The 17,238-nt window shown below is 31.9% G+C and overlaps 1 protein-coding gene across 1 annotated transcript in view; it reads left to right on the top strand.

The window, feature by feature from the left end:
• Positions 1-17,238, top strand: part of LOC129228557 (activating signal cointegrator 1 complex subunit 2-like) — a 133,024-nt gene that overhangs the window by 113,832 nt on the left and 1,954 nt on the right. The window contains exons 16-18 of the mRNA XM_054863243.1: positions 2,006-2,231; positions 11,590-11,707; positions 13,422-13,570. Of these exons, the coding sequence (XP_054719218.1) occupies positions 2,006-2,231; positions 11,590-11,707; positions 13,422-13,549 (472 nt within the window). The 3' untranslated portion in view covers positions 13,550-13,570. The remainder of the gene's footprint in view (positions 1-2,005; positions 2,232-11,589; positions 11,708-13,421; positions 13,571-17,238) is intronic.

The following is a 17,238-nucleotide window of genomic DNA, read 5'->3' as shown; positions in this document are numbered from 1 at the left end:
AACTATTCTATTTTAATTGAATTATTAATTCATAACAGATATTAGAATTATAAACTAATTTTATTACACCGTAATAATAAAATTATGTATGGATAATCAGTTTATTTTTCATTTCCTCCATTTTGTCCAGTTTCTTCCCGCGTCTCAGACTTTTTATTAAAAAGTGGACAAAATACCAACCCTGGTTTTAGCTGGATAGCATTGCGAACCCCCCCCCCCCCCCCCCGGCATGGACTCGCGGACCCCCGCCCGCAGATCATAGTTTGGGAAACTGAATCATTGGGTTATTTACATTGGGTATTATACAGTGAAAATTGGCAAGAATTTTGCTTTGTTTTATGGGTATACAGAGCAGTAATGATGAAAAGTTACTTCATTTAAGACAGAAAAGTGACTAATTAGTACTTGAAAGAACAAAAATGTTTTTTTTACCTCCAAATTATTATGTTTTGAGTCATTTAAAAAGTATTTACCGGCTCCAATTTTTAAAAATTATTTTATAAATGTCTCTTAATATATGCTTAACTTTCATTCTTTTTATTGAAATAAGATCAGTATGAAACCTTGTCTGGAACACTATTTGTGTATAACTGGAGAGAGATCCACTTGTCCAGGAGATCCTGCTCATGTATCACGCAGCTGCGATATGTCTATTCATCAAAGAATATATGGTATAGTTTAATGTTAATACTATTTAAAAAATTATAGGAGACTATTTACCCAACTGCACGTGTGCAACGCAAAGGAGGGTAAAGTGTTTATCAGTCTATGTATGTATGTCCGTTTCTATGTGGCATTCTACAGGCCAAACGCCTTGGCCAATTTTGGTAATTCGTACGTCAATCGATTTGTCTTAACCTCGGGAGTGTCACTAAACACATGACAGTAAATTAAATTCCCCATATCAACAGCCAGTTGCCATTTTGTTAGTTCGGGATCGTGACGCACGCAGTCGCTGTGTCGCTCACTACCTGCGTGCGACATAGCGTGAGGCAAATGCAGGTAGCTTTCACTGCCTGAATTTTTTGTTTACTAGCTTCTACTAATTGGGGCCTCGGTGGCGGAGTGGTCTAAGCGATTGCTTCTCACATTTGAGGCGGTGGGTTGGACTTCCACCTTGCTCCGAATGTAATTTCCCCTCATTTATTTTTGTCGTGATTCAGCGGACTGAGTTTCGCTACGTGTACTTTCACAACAGGCTATTTTAGTTTTGCGAGAAAGATTTGATTGACGATGTTTGCTAGCTCGCGTCATCATGAGTTATACAGGCTGTTTATATAGCTGTGCTGTGGTTGACTTACTTCTCGCGTTTTTGCTAAAGGTCAAGCAAGCCCATGTAGCTTTAAGCCAAGTTAGGTCCTAGAGGGACTAATTAACGGTACCTTAGAGGGGACTAGTTAAGTAATTGCATGTTACTAAATAAACCTCACGATACAAACTCTCTCAATGAAATGACAAGATTGCGAATCTTGTAATCATAATGACTAAGTCAATGAAAATTAACTAAAAAGTGTAAAATAAAAATAATTATTAAATAAAAACAAAAAACTTGACTGCTTAAAAACCAAAAAAACTAAAAAAAAAAATGTATAAGCCCAGTAGTTTAGAATGCTATTAAGTACTACTGAATAACTGCACCATTGAAATAGTTTTATATTCGTACACAGATAAGGCATATCATAAATTCAAAAACAAAATAGAAGGATCAACAGTCGGGGCCCATTCCTTTTCGAATCAAGGAACCCCGTAAAATTTGAATGGGCCCTAAACTACTGGGCTTATACATTTTTCTTTTTTAGTTTTTTTTGGTTTTTAAGCGGAGTTTTTTGTTTTTATTTAATTATTATTTTTATTTATATACTATTTTCCTTATTTGGCGACTATTTTGCAGACTATTTTTCCTTTAAGAAGCTACTAAAACGACTATTTTTAGGAACATAACTCAGTGGCCCTGTCTTTGTCATAATTGGTTTTTTGGTAATTAATTGAGATGTTTTTGTTTTAGAAATAAAACTCCTAACCAGTATCAAGGTCCTGACCAAGTTGATGATTTTCTGAAGCAACTTATAGTGAACTATGGCTCTGAAGAGACTGAAGATTGGATTGAAGTGAACAATTATGAAGACGAGTATGACGACACTTACGATTCTGCTATGGTTGGACTAAAAGAAACTTTCATTGAAGATGAACCTGAAGATCGGAATGAAAATCCTTCTGAAGAAAAAGAAGAGGTTACATTTTTATCTCTGGTTTCTGTATCTATTATTTTAAATGTAATATCTCTCTCTAAACTTGTTACATAACACAAAATCGTTTTCTTTTTTTACATGTTGACCTAAGACTGAAGTAAGTTAAAAAGTTTCCAGCAGTTTCATCAAAAGCTCGCTGCATTTCTGACTTACTAGAAAAAGGATACATTTAATTTAAACAATCTGCTCGTATGTTTTAACTCACACACTTGAATGTAGTTAGTTGGTGAAAACCGTGAAAAATGCTAGTGTATAAATCAAACTACATATTTAATTTCAAAGACAAATCTTGTGGTTTGTTAGCAGCATTAAAGTTATTTATAGTTTTGAAAAGGATAATTTGATAAACTGGAAAAAAAAGTATTGATTTTTTCAAGAAAAGCAAGATTAAAAAATACCAGGAGCAAAGCAATCAGTTAGCCCCTTCATAGTAAGCTTATTTCCAATTGATTTGAATTCTAAATACACAAAACTGAAGGGTGATTCCGCAGTCACCACATTCATTATTTGCCCCTTTGCCAAATTAGTCAAGGGCCCTCTCCAATTTTTGTTGAGTTCAGAAACAAGAATGAAAATAAGTTTCTGACTGTTGTATTTTTACATAAAAAATTGAATTTTTATTTCAGTAATTTGAAGTTACTTAAAAAGAAATAAAAAACGAAATGTTAAAAGTGATAATAACGAAATAGTTTAAATAAAAGAAAAGAGGCATTATTAAAATAAAAAAAAAAATCATAGCCCAAACTCTTAACATTGAGAGGTTGTTGAAAACTCAAGTTTCAGTTGTGGTTGGTTGGGGTAAGTGGGACCCCGTTTAAGAATAGTTCATTTTTGAAACCTTATACAAAATTTTTGAAACAAAAAAATTAAACTTTTCTCTTATTTTATCTTGGACATTATTAATAAACAAAAGCGCATGATTATTTTCTAAAATAATGCTTTAAATATTCTTAACGTTTATGTTTTGTAAAAAATTGAATTGGTGTCCCACTTACCCCATTGTAAGGGGTAGTGGGTCACCCCCTTTTATTTAAATTTGAATGAAGCATATCTAAAAAGTAGGTAAGGTCGGGTCTTAAATCATAAAGTATGTAAATTTTTGGTGTGAATTATTTATTCGTAAAGGCATCCCTTTCTGAGATATTTACAGTCTTTTAAATCTGTATCATGAAAATTTTAAAACGAAAGACAAAACTATTTCATTTGTGAAATTTATTGAAAGCCTGTAGACATATATTTTACTTTTACATATAAAGGTGTGTTTAATGACTGTAATACAGTTGATTAAGATCAATTTCAGTAAATTAGCCAAAACTATAAGTTAAAAAAGAAATTGAATACACTAAATGACTGCGTCTATGTAAAGATGGCTAGGAAAGAACCATTATCACTTCATCCTCAGTAATTATTCCAACATCATCTGCACTATGCTAATAAAAAATTTCACTACTTCTATTCTTTCTTGCAAATTCAACAGTATTTTTCAATTTGTATCATCAACTTCCAACATTAGACCTACTTAAATCTTAATGATTTTCTTTCATGTACTATGTTTCACAAATACATAATCACCAGCATTGGCAGTATTTTTAGCTGAACTGTCAATTTCTACTAAGCCATCATAGTTGTCCTGTATTTCACTAATACAAATATTTAATCAGAGTTTCTTTTGATATTGAAATCCCCATTATTATAGGGTGATCCACTTTCCCCTTATAGCAAAAATGTACTGGATAAGTGGGACCCCTCCTCTTAACCACTTATTAATAATATTTTATACAAAAATTCTTGTTGCTGTGTTAACTTTAAGTTAAACTATACAGTTGAATCGTGCTACAACGCAATTCGACTTGCACGAAATGGCTATAACGCAAGTTTTTTCACGAGCAACCAAGTTTAGAGTTTTCGCTAATTCCTCGCCAACAACACCAAAATTTGAGGCAGAATAACTTCAGTAGAGAGCAGATCAGTTCTTTCATCTTCTGACGAGTTGATTGATGTGCATCCGGGCTGATAGTGAACTCAAGTAAACTTTTTGGAAACTGAGGATGCTCAGACCTCCGTAAAAACTCTTCAAATATGCTTACAAAATAATTGAAAAAACCATTTTACAGAGAAATTTTTTAGTTGAAGAGAAAGAGCATAGTTTTGAAAATGAAACATTACATGTTTTCATGTAATTCAATGTCATTTAAAAAATTCTAGTATCAGGGCTCATGCTAGGGTGTGGGATTGTTGTAGTATGATTCCTACAACTTTTTCAAAAATCCCTTTGCATCCTGCGCCAACTGTTTAATAATTAGTAGACCAGGGGTGCCCACAGAAGGGGATTATGGCGCAAGTTGCGCCATCAAAATTTTTGGGGGGGATTTTTTTTGGAAGCATTGATTTTCTTTAGAACATGACATTTTTAATTTTTAAAAGGAAAAAATATTTAAACTTATTCAACAAGAAATAGATGCATAAGTAATACTTTTTTCACGTACTCTTTCCAAAATTTAATACCCGTGTCTCTTTTCAATGAAGGGAACATCAGAGATGAGATGAAGTTGGTACCCGTTTCAAAGCTTGATTAGACGATTTGCTTTCTATATAATTTATTATAAATCTTTCGGAAGTAGCACAATTCTGCATGATGAATACGTGTGACAGTGATGAGAGGGAGAGAGATAAAAATGGCTAAAAAAAAAAGGTTTTCCCTGTCGGGTCATTCCATAGAGATGTCAACCTCAACCTCAGAAAATTTTTTTCCACAAAGCCTTAGTTGTAAACCATCATTTCATTCAGCATACTTTCTAGTTCATAAATCCAGTAACAGTTTGCAAAAATTTCATTTGGTGTTTTTCTTCTGACTCTAAACGTGCGAGGTTGTAGAAAAGGCTTAGCATGTGCAAAAAACATGCGTCTATGTTTTCTTGTGTAATGTAAAAATTTTTGCAAATTTTTAAAAGAACTATGTTTATTCTAAATGATTAGATGTTGGTCCAGTAAAATTTACTGTTCTTTTTGCATACATTATAAGATAAGTATTTTAATTAGTTTGTTTATTTCACTGAAAATATTTACGTTATGTTAGTCATGGAAATGTACTATTTTCTGCTTAAAAAGTAAACCAGATGATTGAACCAAACAGCATTTTTAATTTTCTTATATCTGTGTCATATCTACTTAAAAAGTGCAAAATATTTATTTTAGTATCTGTAGATATAAAATAATTAGTGTGACTAACGTAACATTTGAGCTGCGACTAACGTAACAGTTTGCATGTGACTAACGCAACATTTTAAAAATGACTGCTAATATTTAAAACTTATTTAATTTAATGTACATTTTCATGAACAATTTTGAATGTGTAGGCATTCTATATGGATTAAAAATATAAAGAGTGAAAAATACCAGTAATATTACATTGTAGACCTTCTGTTTACTTAGAAAATACTTTTTTAAAGGTCTTTAAAAAGATACTTCCAATTTAAAGAATTATTTAAAAAGAAAAAAAGGTGAGTAAAGCAAAATAAATATTCTGCTGAATGTGCATTCAACACAAGAATCCAAGTTTAAGAATTAAGATAATAGAAATACAGTCTTAACAAAAGAGAACATCTCTATTTTTTAGAAAATACATCTTCACTTATTATTAAAATGAAGTAATGGCTGCTCGTTGGGAAACATTTGCATGAGATGTTACATGATATATTGACAATAATCGCTGCTGCCATATATTTCAGAAAATGCAAGAGTGATCATTTAGTAATTCAAGCATTTGCGGTCATATCCGGAATTAAAATGCATTCTGCAAAAACGTTCGAATATTTTTTTTCAGTATTACATTTAATTCAAAAGGTTGCACAGCACTATTCGTTCGATGAATCAGTAAACCTTAAAAAATATTATGCCATTGAAAAGAACTGCGGAGTTTCTTATGACGGTAACTAGTATATTTGCAGAATACTAGAATTCGGTGAAACTATCAACTTACATAAAGATTTTTTTTTCTAGAGAGATATTTAGGATTTAATTAGCCCAAAATGATGTTATTCAGTTTGTAAAAGCAGTTTTTTTTATTTGTTTATTTTATTTTTGCTCATTTAAATTGAGTTAATTGAACTGAATCCTTCCATTCAATTTCTAACACTAATATAGAAAAAAAAGTAAAGAAAGAATCATAATGCAACACAAAGAAGGTTCCTAAAAAGTGTAAAAGTAATATAAGAGCAAGAGTTTAATAAAAAAAAATTTCATATGCATTCATTGCATGTTATTTGATGGTTACGTTAGTCACACACAGATTTTCGTAAAAGTACCATTAAGGGCCAAAAAAGATTCATCTGTAATAAATCTTTGGTACATTTTTAAAAATAGACTGTTTACTTCTTACAAATATATCGGCCAATTTTAAATGCCTGCGTAAGTTTCAGAAAAATTTACCTCGTAACATAAGCATTGTTTCTCAGGGTTGCAAAAATGTTACGTCAGTCACGATGACTTTTTTGGTGAAAAAACACCTGCCAGCGCTTATTTTACTGAAAATTCTTAGTAAAAATGAAAAATAGTCACCTTGTACATTTTAAATCTGCATATTAAACAGAAACACATTTATTTTTATTCCCGGTTTAAGCAAAAACAGTTTGAAAATCAGCTGCGAATCTTACGTCCATTCCATAGCGAATCTAACGTCACTATGGAATGACCCTGTCCTTAATTTTTTATTTGTAATAATTCTGACCACTATGAACTGGTCTTTTATCGATTTATTTGCACCTTGACAATCGTTAAGAACTAGTTTTGAAGTTTGTAAATAACATATTTCTAATCCCTCTAATCGACAATTACTGTAGTTTTTTTTCATAAACTAGCTGAAGTTTATGTAGAATTTTTCATTTCACTTTACTATCATATTCTCTACCATTTTTAAACTGATTGGTTTAATTTATCATTAGATGATTTTTATTAAAACTTTCAGTGATGTTGGTTTCCGCTGATGGAAGCATAGAAGGATATTTGATTCGTTAAAATTCTCGAGTTCTGATTTTCCATGTGTGCTGAGTAGCTGAATCAATTTTAAAGGATTTCCGAAGAATATCTGTCACAGGGTATCTGTGTGCTATCCATCCTTTTTAACTATGTAACTTCAATTTTGGAAAACTTTCAAGAGAGCGCCCCTCACTGTAACGCCCGAATAACACCATCTTTATCATTAAGAGTCATCTAAAACTGCGTTTCTAGAACTGCATTTTTGAAAAATTTATAAGAGAGAACCCCTGATCCCCCCCCCCCCTCTCTCCTTAACACAATCAAAGACAATCCTAGAATTGCGTTTTTGGAGTATCTATTTCGAAAAACTGCCGGTTGATTGGCACCGAAACTCACCTTCCACTAACATTATCAATATCAGGGCCGACGCCAAGGGAGGGTGGGGGGGGGGGGTACCACAACCCCCCTCAGTTTTTTATAAGTCTGGCTGCCAATTTCCTTTTGGCGATGTAACAAATGAAGAAAAGGGAAACTCTTTGTTGTTTTAAAAAATTAAAATAGTAAGTACAAATGAACAACTGAAATAATAGTGACAAAAAGTATTTTTTCAGTAAAATTTGAATGGAAAATGTAATGTTACAATAAAATTTAGAAAATCCATGATTCTCTTTTATTAAGATTATCAAAGTAAGGGCCGCGGAAATGTGCGTTTCAAACATTTTTAACGCAAAAAATAGTATTCAGTGCACTATTCACTAGGCCGCAGAGCGGGTTTGTCTGCCTAGTCTTAAACTATGGGCCTGGCTCAAACTAAAGTATTGTGCATGAGTAAAATTAGCATAATAGGAGGGAGAACCGGCGACAAAACTAACATGGTGCACACCTTGTCTCTCGGAGGCCCTGGTTATACAAAACAATGCTTCATCGTTCTTCAGTTTAAAAAAATATATAGATGAATAAATAGACTGGCTTCATAGGCCCTATGGCTTCATAGACTGCTACATATGGGAATTTTTTCCGCGGCCCCTAAGGGTCGCCGAAACATTCTCATACGTAATTTTTTTTTTTTTTTTTTTCCATGAAAAATACTGTTCTGAAAATCGTTGCTAAGTAAGACCTAAGGTATCGCACAAAATTACATCCGTTCAAAATGTTATAAGTTCTTTTTCTGGGGCCGCAGACGCTTGTATTTCAATATATATATTAGACTGGAAATTGACAATTTTACTATGGAAAATCCAAACAAATAATCGTGTTTGGCGAAGGAAAATTGGAAGGAAGTATTACCACAATATGTTTATCAATAATTAAAATTTAAAATGAAGACAGGAACGTAGCCAAACTGAGGTGGAGAACTCCAATTCTTCCTTTTTACGTCCACAAAGCTGGTCAGGAATTTAGTTTTTAAAACTTAGACCTTGAAAAAATTCTGGGAATACGTTCTCAAATCCCATTCCTTGCCCTAACGTCATTAAAGATAACCTGCACATGAGTATTTAGGGCTGCAGTTTCGAAAACCATGAGAGTGTTCCCAACGTAACCCCCAAGAAATGCCCTCTCAATTAAACAGTCATCATCATTCACGGCCGAATAAATTTTGTCTTTTGGACTTTAATTTTAAAAAACTCCCTGAGGTGTCCCGAACCTGTCCTCCTCCTAATATTACCAAAGATCCTCAAAAATATTATTGTCAAGGTCTCAGAAAATTTTTCGAGGCAGATCTCCCCCCCCCCCACCCCCTAACAGTATTTAAAATGGCTTACGATTGCGTTAGTTGAATTTCAATTTTGAAAATTTTTCAAGGGAGGACTCCGAATCTCTCCACCCATTAACATTAGCATTATCAAAAATTTTCTAAAACTGCGGTTTCTACAGATGGGAAATTTTTCGATAGAATGCCCCTTCTCTCTCTCGCCAACATCACCGAAAAACGTATTAAATCTCGTTTTTAGTGCTTCAATTTCGAAACATTTTTGTGCGCGAGCCCCTTCTAGACTCCTCTCCCCCTTACTCCTTCAGTGAAGTAAGTGAAAAAAGTTCAGTAAAGCTTAAATTACGTTTTCGGAGCTTTAATTTCAAGGAACTGGCAGTGCACTCCATTTTAACAAAAAAAGTCAACACCCATATTTTAAAGCTTTCATTTTCAAAAACTTTTGAGAGGGATGGCGTTCGCATCTCTATTCTCCTTAATATTAATATAAATCGTCTAAAATTGCATTTTTCGAACTACAATTTTCAAATTTTTCCCGGGGGGGGGGGGGAGAGCCTTCGGATCCCCCTTTACCTGACACAATCAGAAATAATTCACAATTGCGTGCTTGGAGCTTGAAGAAGTTTGGAAATTTGTCAGGGGATCACTCCGAGTCTCTTCCTCCTGTAACATCACCACAGATCGTCTAAGTCCGAGTTTTTCCATTAACAATCTTGAAAATTTGCTGGAGGAGAGTCCTCGGACCCCCTCTCATAATCAAATATAATGTACGATTGTGCTTTGGGAATCTAAATTTGGGTAAAAGATATCGGAAGAGAATATATTGGACCTCCTCTCTACTTCCTCTCCAAGTTAAAATATAGTCTAAAGCTGCGTTCTTATGTCTTCAATTTCGAAAAAATGCCAGGAGGTAGCCCTCCAACACCCCCTATTTCTGACTGAATATTCTCTTTACAACTAAATTTATACTGCTAGTACTAAGGTCCAGTAAAATGGCTATCCCTGCTAAACCAGAAGCTAAATCTCTCTCTCTCTCTGCATATTGGAACATGCGTTTGAAACAATTAAGGGGCTGTTAAATGCGTCTAAACTAATCACCAGAGATTGTCTAAAACTGGTTTTAAAACTAAATTTTCGAAAATTTTCTGGGGGAGACCCCCCCCCCCCCCGGATTCCCTAGCTAGGTGACTATTATATTTCCATTTCAAAGGTTCATATTTCATACATCTAGTAATGACTCCATTCCTAAACAGAAAGTTGAATCCACTCTCCCTGTAATTATTCATACATTTGAAAAAAAAAAAAGGTGCAGCAAAATTCATGGGTCTCCGAAACTTGTTTACTCAAGGTCCACGTTGTAAATTTTGGGAAGGCAAGGCGAAACAATCCAACAATATTTAAGTTCAAATGGATTTGTTAGTGCTAGCTCCTCCCCCCTTCCCGAGAATTCAACTAGAAATTAGACACTTTAAAAACTTATGTTTAACCTGATTCGAAAGCGAGAATTTTTTTTTGGGGGGGGGGGGATTTGCGCCATTGAGCTTGGGGGGGGGGAAGGGCACCCCTGTAGTAGACATATGTTCAAAAGATTGCAAAATCTATCATCTCAAATTTTTCTGACTTTCAAACTTATTTTAAAGAGACACCCAGTGTAAATTGGATGGCGGATGGTAATTTTAAACTGCCATCTTATTATGGATGAACAGAAGAATCGAGGAATTTAGAACAGGAAGAAAAGATCGAGAATAGATTTTTTCTTTTGATTTACTGAACACTCGAACACCTTTGGAGCTTTGAGCTTACCTTTTGCTCCTATTTACACCAAACAAAATGTATTTTTAAACCCGTTTAATGCTGAAGGTGCTCCAAAACGTGTTCTTTTTCAAAGTCGTCATTTTTGGGTTTTTTTTTTTTTTTTTGAACCATTGATATACATTTTTTGGTACAATTGAGAGTACAGCATTGGAAAACTACTTTTGAAAGAAAATATTGCCTGTGTAACCAACATTTGAAGAGATTTTAATGCTTAGCGGGGTGGTAACTTGCTTCTTGCTATAGTAAAACTTAATCTTATTGTTAGGGTTTTGCTCATGCTTCATTAGATGCATATATTTTTGCTCAAATAAATATCGATCTAAAATGTTAACATAATGAACTAAAATACAAAAAAAAAAAAAAAAAAAATCTGCTTAAAAAATTTTGTCAGGGTGAGAAATTCCACTTTTCTTTTTTCCCTAGTATGTTCCCTAAGTATATTAATAACATGAACCTTTCTATATAATTTCTTTTTTTTAATGGTCCCTTCTCAGTGTGGGTTTCATTGTTGTTGTAGCTCCTGGCACCCTTCATGTGGGATGCATGGTTAATTCTTATAATCAGATATAGCAGGTAGACCTAAAAACTGATAGGATTTTTATTACTCTGCTTATGACATTCAAAATCTGCATTTGACAACTGTGCAGTAGTGTACTTGTGACTATAAAAAGTCGTCCACACAAAGAGTCGTTATCGATCATCTTGCTCTTTATCATTTCATAGGCTTTTTACTGTCCATGCAAACTTGCAATAAAAATCACATACTATCAAAAAATTGTATTTTTTATTTCATTCCTAAAATTAAAACATTGATTTTAACACATTTATTATTCTTTGCAGCCTGAAACGGGAAAGCCTCCACCTCTTGATTTTTGCATGAATCCAGCAATATTGAGAGAGAAAGCAGAAGAAAGAAGACAAGCTAAAAATGCTGCAAGAAATCGAAGTGGCAATAAAAGTACATTTTATATTCATTTATATTTTTGTTACTTACCTGTCTTCTGTAATCAGGCATTAGGTTTCAAAGATTTCAAATTTCGCTTGCAGGCAAACAAAATACCTTTCTTACTTTTTTTTCCACTGCATATGGCTGGTTAATTGCTATTATTTAATTTTCTTCAATAATTTCCAGAATGTTTTACTTTAAGTTACTATGACCTTGTCAAAATAAAATGGAAGGAATTAAGTATATTTAAAACAAGGAGATTGAGTATTTGATTTGACTTCTCTAAGGAAAAATGGTATTCAATCCCAAAATAAAAAATCCGATTGGGCATGGAGAATTCTTTCACGATAACAAATTTTCTCAAGCTATGTATGATAGAATCATAAAAGAGTAATTGAAAGTTAGTTGCCTACACTGGCCAAGTGGAATGAAAATTTTCACACATTCATCTCATATGATCCCTGTTATGAGCTTGGTAGGGGAGAAAAAATTTTGATATGGAAAAACAGCTTGTAATTGATTACACTTTGAATTTATTCATTTTAAAAAAGGGGATGGGGGAACAAAAAGAAAGAAAAAAACGGGTTCTGATTTGAATTTAGTAGGTCATTTTACATAAGAATCAGCAGGAATAGTGTCAGGAGCAATTTTCATGCATTGTAATGTTACTTATCTGAGTTTTAAATTAAAGACAAGTATTCTTAAGGTGGTTCCCAGCAAGTTATTTTAAATCAGCATCATTTTTACAATAATAAACCAAATATTCAAATGAGGAATAGTGTTCTACTGTTCGTACCCTCTGTCTCCACAAGAAGGTAAAGCAAAGTATCTGCAGAAATGAAGTTTCCAGATATTTAAAGAAATGTGTTTTGGATTCCACAATTCTATACTTTCAGTAGGGAAATGTTGAGAATTGACGCTTTTTTCGTGCTTTATTTTCAGCGAGAGCCAAATAAGCATGCTTGTCCATTAAAAGCTAAAGTACAATAAATGACAAAAATTTTAAAAAAAAAAGAAAAAAAAAAGAAATTTCTGCAGATACTTCGGCTTACCTTCCCACTGCACTACTTATTTTTAACTGTAAACTGACTTTTCAGAAACTTTCAAATCCATTTCACTGTCATTTTACTTAGCTGTCATTGTTAACTTATCTCTTTTTTTTTTCTGTTCATCATCATGATCATCTTCATGAAATGATTTTCAATGTGGTCAAGGGTGTTCTTAACCTCCACTCCTGTCCCATGCACACATATTTTAATCATTCTAATAAAACTTTGTTAAAATATAAGAACATTTGAAAGGAAATTGCTTTAAAAAGAATAAATATTAAAAAATTTGTTGAGAATGATTTAGGTGTTTTGTTTTTCTTTGAAGAAAATATCTTTCAGAGTTTTTTTTTTTTTTTTTTTTTTTTTTTTTGTAGTTAAATTAACCGTATTAAACGGTCTTAAAAGGGCAAAGGTTTGCAATATGTATGAGCTTTCTAAACTTTGAATTGATAAAAAACAATTTAATAGTGTTTTTTTTTTTTTTTTTTTTTTTTGAAGCTTTTGTTAAACATCATTTAATTCTAACTAAGTTTATGAAATTTTTAAAAGAGAATTGAAATGTTTGTGTTCAGCAATATGACATTTAAATTTTTCTTGAATGACTTAATATTTATTTTTTATTGTTCTACTTTTATTTTATTTGAACCTAATGATAGTGATTCTTATCTTCCACTTAGATGTTTCACATCCAGAAAACTCAGAACATGGAAGGCAGCAGAAAGGCCGACATAAAGCGCAAGTGGGCAACCATAATCGAAGAAAACAATCCGACTTCAAAAAGTCCAGGGGAATGGGTCCAATTTGATGCAAGACATCCAATTTGCTGGTAAATCTTTAATGTTATAAATAAGTAAAAATAATAGTGATAAAAATTACATTCTATTGAACACAATATTGGGCAAAAATATGTAATAGATGAAACTAGAAATGAGATTTGCGTATTTTATTAAAAAAAGTATGCAACTTTTTCTTGTTTACATTCAAGAATAAGAACTTGGGTTGTAAGCTATTAATCACTTCCATGTTTAAATTATATTTCTGACACTTTGTAAAACTAATGAAAACAAAACTAGAATGTCAGCAACTAAAGTATTTTTAGTGTTTTAATCCTAACTGTGATTGTACTGATGAAAATAATTTTGGAACTTTTTCACTTTTAGACTTATGGTATTCTGAGATATTTTAGCTCTCCTATCCATAGAGTTACTCTCATAGTTATGTATGAATATTATTTAAAAAGGTTTTTTTTTTCTTTTTAAGTAGCATTAAGTAGCATAATAAGTAGATCTAAATTATTTGCAATGACTAATTCCTTTAAAAAAATTTAAAAAATTACCTTGATTTTTGTCCTGGCTTAATTTTTTCGTTACCTCTTTTTAAAAGTAAGTAAATAAAAGAGGAGTTGGCATTAGTAAATAAGAAAGAAGGTTCAGTGCCATCCAAATTGGAAAAATACCTCACTCTTTGAAAGCCCTTTCTTAGGATGTGATTATAGCTCAGGATTACAACAGAACCCAAATTTTAAATATTTTTCCAAGAATAACATGTTTTTTAAGAACATTTATACAACCTTAATGCATCCAAAAATGCAGCAAAGTGTCCCCCCCCCCTTGAGTCTTAGTTTTAAGCCATATTACCAATCCTAGTATGGTATTTTGTATGCACATTAGGACTTTTGATCTTCCCATCTGATGGAGGAAAACTGGCTGTACTTATGAATGCATTAGTGTACATAACTTGCATTTCAGGAAAATGTAATTATAATTAGTTAAAGTAAAAATTAATTATGTTTTGAAATATTTTACTATCTTAGTGTGATTATTATTGAGAAAATGATTTGACTCTGTATGAAATTAACTTTTTGTTATTTTTTTGCTTTCTAATCAAGAACAGGGGGTGCATACTTTTTGTGCAATCAACTAGTTAGAAAAAAAAGGAGCTTTTAAAAATGCAAGAAAATTTTTTTTGAATTCAAACAAAAATCTTTATATAATTGTAATTACAAATTTTTAAAATATCATCTAGTTATTGATTTATATTGATCAGTAATTTATGTTGCTGCTCCGAAAGCATGTTTGTCTGCTCCAAAATGACTTTCTTTGCTCCAAAACACAAACAGTTAGAATCACTGGGGGGGGGGGGGGACTTCTATATTAAAGAGAAAGTGACAACAACGACTGTTATAACTTTAACATTGTCAAAAAAATATTTTGTGTTCCATTCTTTAAAAAAAAATGTCTACTTTGCCAAAACAATGACTGAAAGGAAAAAAGCACTTGATTTTTTTTCCCTGTTTTTACCCTTGCTACTAGTAAGTATCTGGCTGGTTCTCCTTTCTAACTCACTTGGCAAAAAAATGCCAAATGAGCTATTTCTTGCCATGGCTGAACATTTTAAATTTTATTAAGAGAAATAAGGGTGACCTTCTCTTAAATTCAAGACCCTTTTCTTAAACTCAAGACTATTTGTACCAATGTATAAGAAAAGCAACCTAGGGGTTTTTTCCTCCCAGTTTCATTTATCACATACAGTCAACCCTCTTTTGTTACAGTTAATTTATTTCAGACTACCACAATGAATGACTTTCCACAATGTAGGATTCTTCATGAATGAAATACTTTCCTAGTTAGAACGTAGAAAATCCATTTACAACCTTTTAAATGCATTTTTTAAACATAAAAAAAGCCGTATAGACATAAAATAACACCCTTTAGTCATCATTAGGCTCATAATACTCAAAATGTGAGGAAAAAAGGCATATTAGATTTTATTATAACTTTTGTACTGTACTTTAAACCACAAACACTCAGTTCTAATGTTCAATTGCTAACCTATTAAACAGGGTTGGGTTTTGGACTGTCCAAAACTGGTTTAGGACAGAATAGGTGGCTTTTACTGTCCAAAAGTGTCTGAAATTGTCTTAAACTGTCCACACCTACGCTAAAGCTAAAGGGGTGTTATCTAATCAAATTGTTTTTACTGTAATATTTGTAAAGCATAAATATAGATATTAATGAGGTTTAATTAATGAGTACTTGATAATATTTTTCTCCAAAATGTTCATTCAAAAAATATTTTACTTAAAAAAATTGCCAATAACTATTATATAAAAACTTTCTTATGTAACAGTAGAATTATAAAAGGAAATTCACAACACTACCAAGACAACTAATTTCAGTTCAATTTATAACTCAAAGGAATGTTATTAAATGCGCAATATTGAGGTGAAAAAAAAAGCTTCATTTTTTAAATGGTTTTTGCAAATATGTTTTACATAAGGTTTTAATGAAAATTATTTTTTTAATCATAGATTAAAGAACAAGAAATTGATGATTAAACACTTAATTATAAAACTTGTGCTATTCTTTTTTTAGTTCATATTTTTAAAATAAATTTGGTTAATGAAAAAAAAACTCCTGTATACAAATTGAAATTTTTAATGAAGACTTTAATTTCTACATAACTAGATTAAAATCAGCTGCATAAATAAGATGTATATAAATATTTATACTTAAATGATCTCATTGAATAAGTATATTAAATAGTCAAAAAAGAAATAATTTTGACACTGTTTTTGATATTTTCTCACAAAATATAGTTTCTCAAAAAATAGTTCTGGATTTTTTGGACATAAGGGTTTTGAACAGGATGGTAAAAACCTTACCAATTCTGCTTTCATTTGCACACATGCATAATAAACATAGAGAATTTTGGTTACTATTATCAAAAAAAAATAATAATAAATAAAATAAATTCATGCATACAAATTGAAATTGCAATCAAGAATTCAACTTCTATGTAACTAGATTAAAATCAGTTGCACAAATAAGTTGAATGTTCTTATTGAATAAATGTTCAATATAAAGCATCACTTTGATACATTTTATTGTTTTTAACGTTTTTCACAAAATACAATTTTTCTAAAAATATAGTTTTGGGCACAAGGGTTTTGGACAGGATAGTAAAAACCATGGTTCTTACCGTAGTGTTCAATATCTTGTCAACCCTGCTATTAAATAGTACAACATGTTCAGGAATGAACTATGTGCTAATGAGGAAAAAGATATCCGTATTTACAAATGCACTTAGCCCCTTGCAATAACACCAGATTCTCAGCCCCTATTTTGTAGGACCCTTGCAATTTGGGCATGGTTAATCTGCCTCTGAATAATACAATAATATACACTCTGCAGAAAGTATTTAGTAGTTGAACACCAACAGCAATTATTGACTATCTTCAGCATTTTGTAGATACAGGCCGCCAAAGATGGCGGTCCTGTCATGATTTCTCACTTGGGATTTTCATCAAAATCCTTGAAGTACATTATCGCAGGAAGGGTATAATATATTTTGTTGCAGTTTGTTTTATTTAAAAGGATATTTTTTCTTGTTTAAAAACATATGTTACATTCTAAAATATGCACTTTAGTTTTTTTTCCAGTCTTTTGAAAAAAAAGTTTAAAATAATGTTTTTAATTTTTCTCAAATATGTCA

The sequence above is a fragment of the Uloborus diversus genome, chromosome 1 (genome assembly GCF_026930045.1).
Source record: "Uloborus diversus isolate 005 chromosome 1, Udiv.v.3.1, whole genome shotgun sequence".
NCBI lineage: Eukaryota > Metazoa > Arthropoda > Arachnida > Araneae > Uloboridae > Uloborus > Uloborus diversus.
The sequence above is the reverse complement of the archived record's forward strand: the minus strand, read 5'-3'. Positions and strand labels throughout refer to the sequence as shown.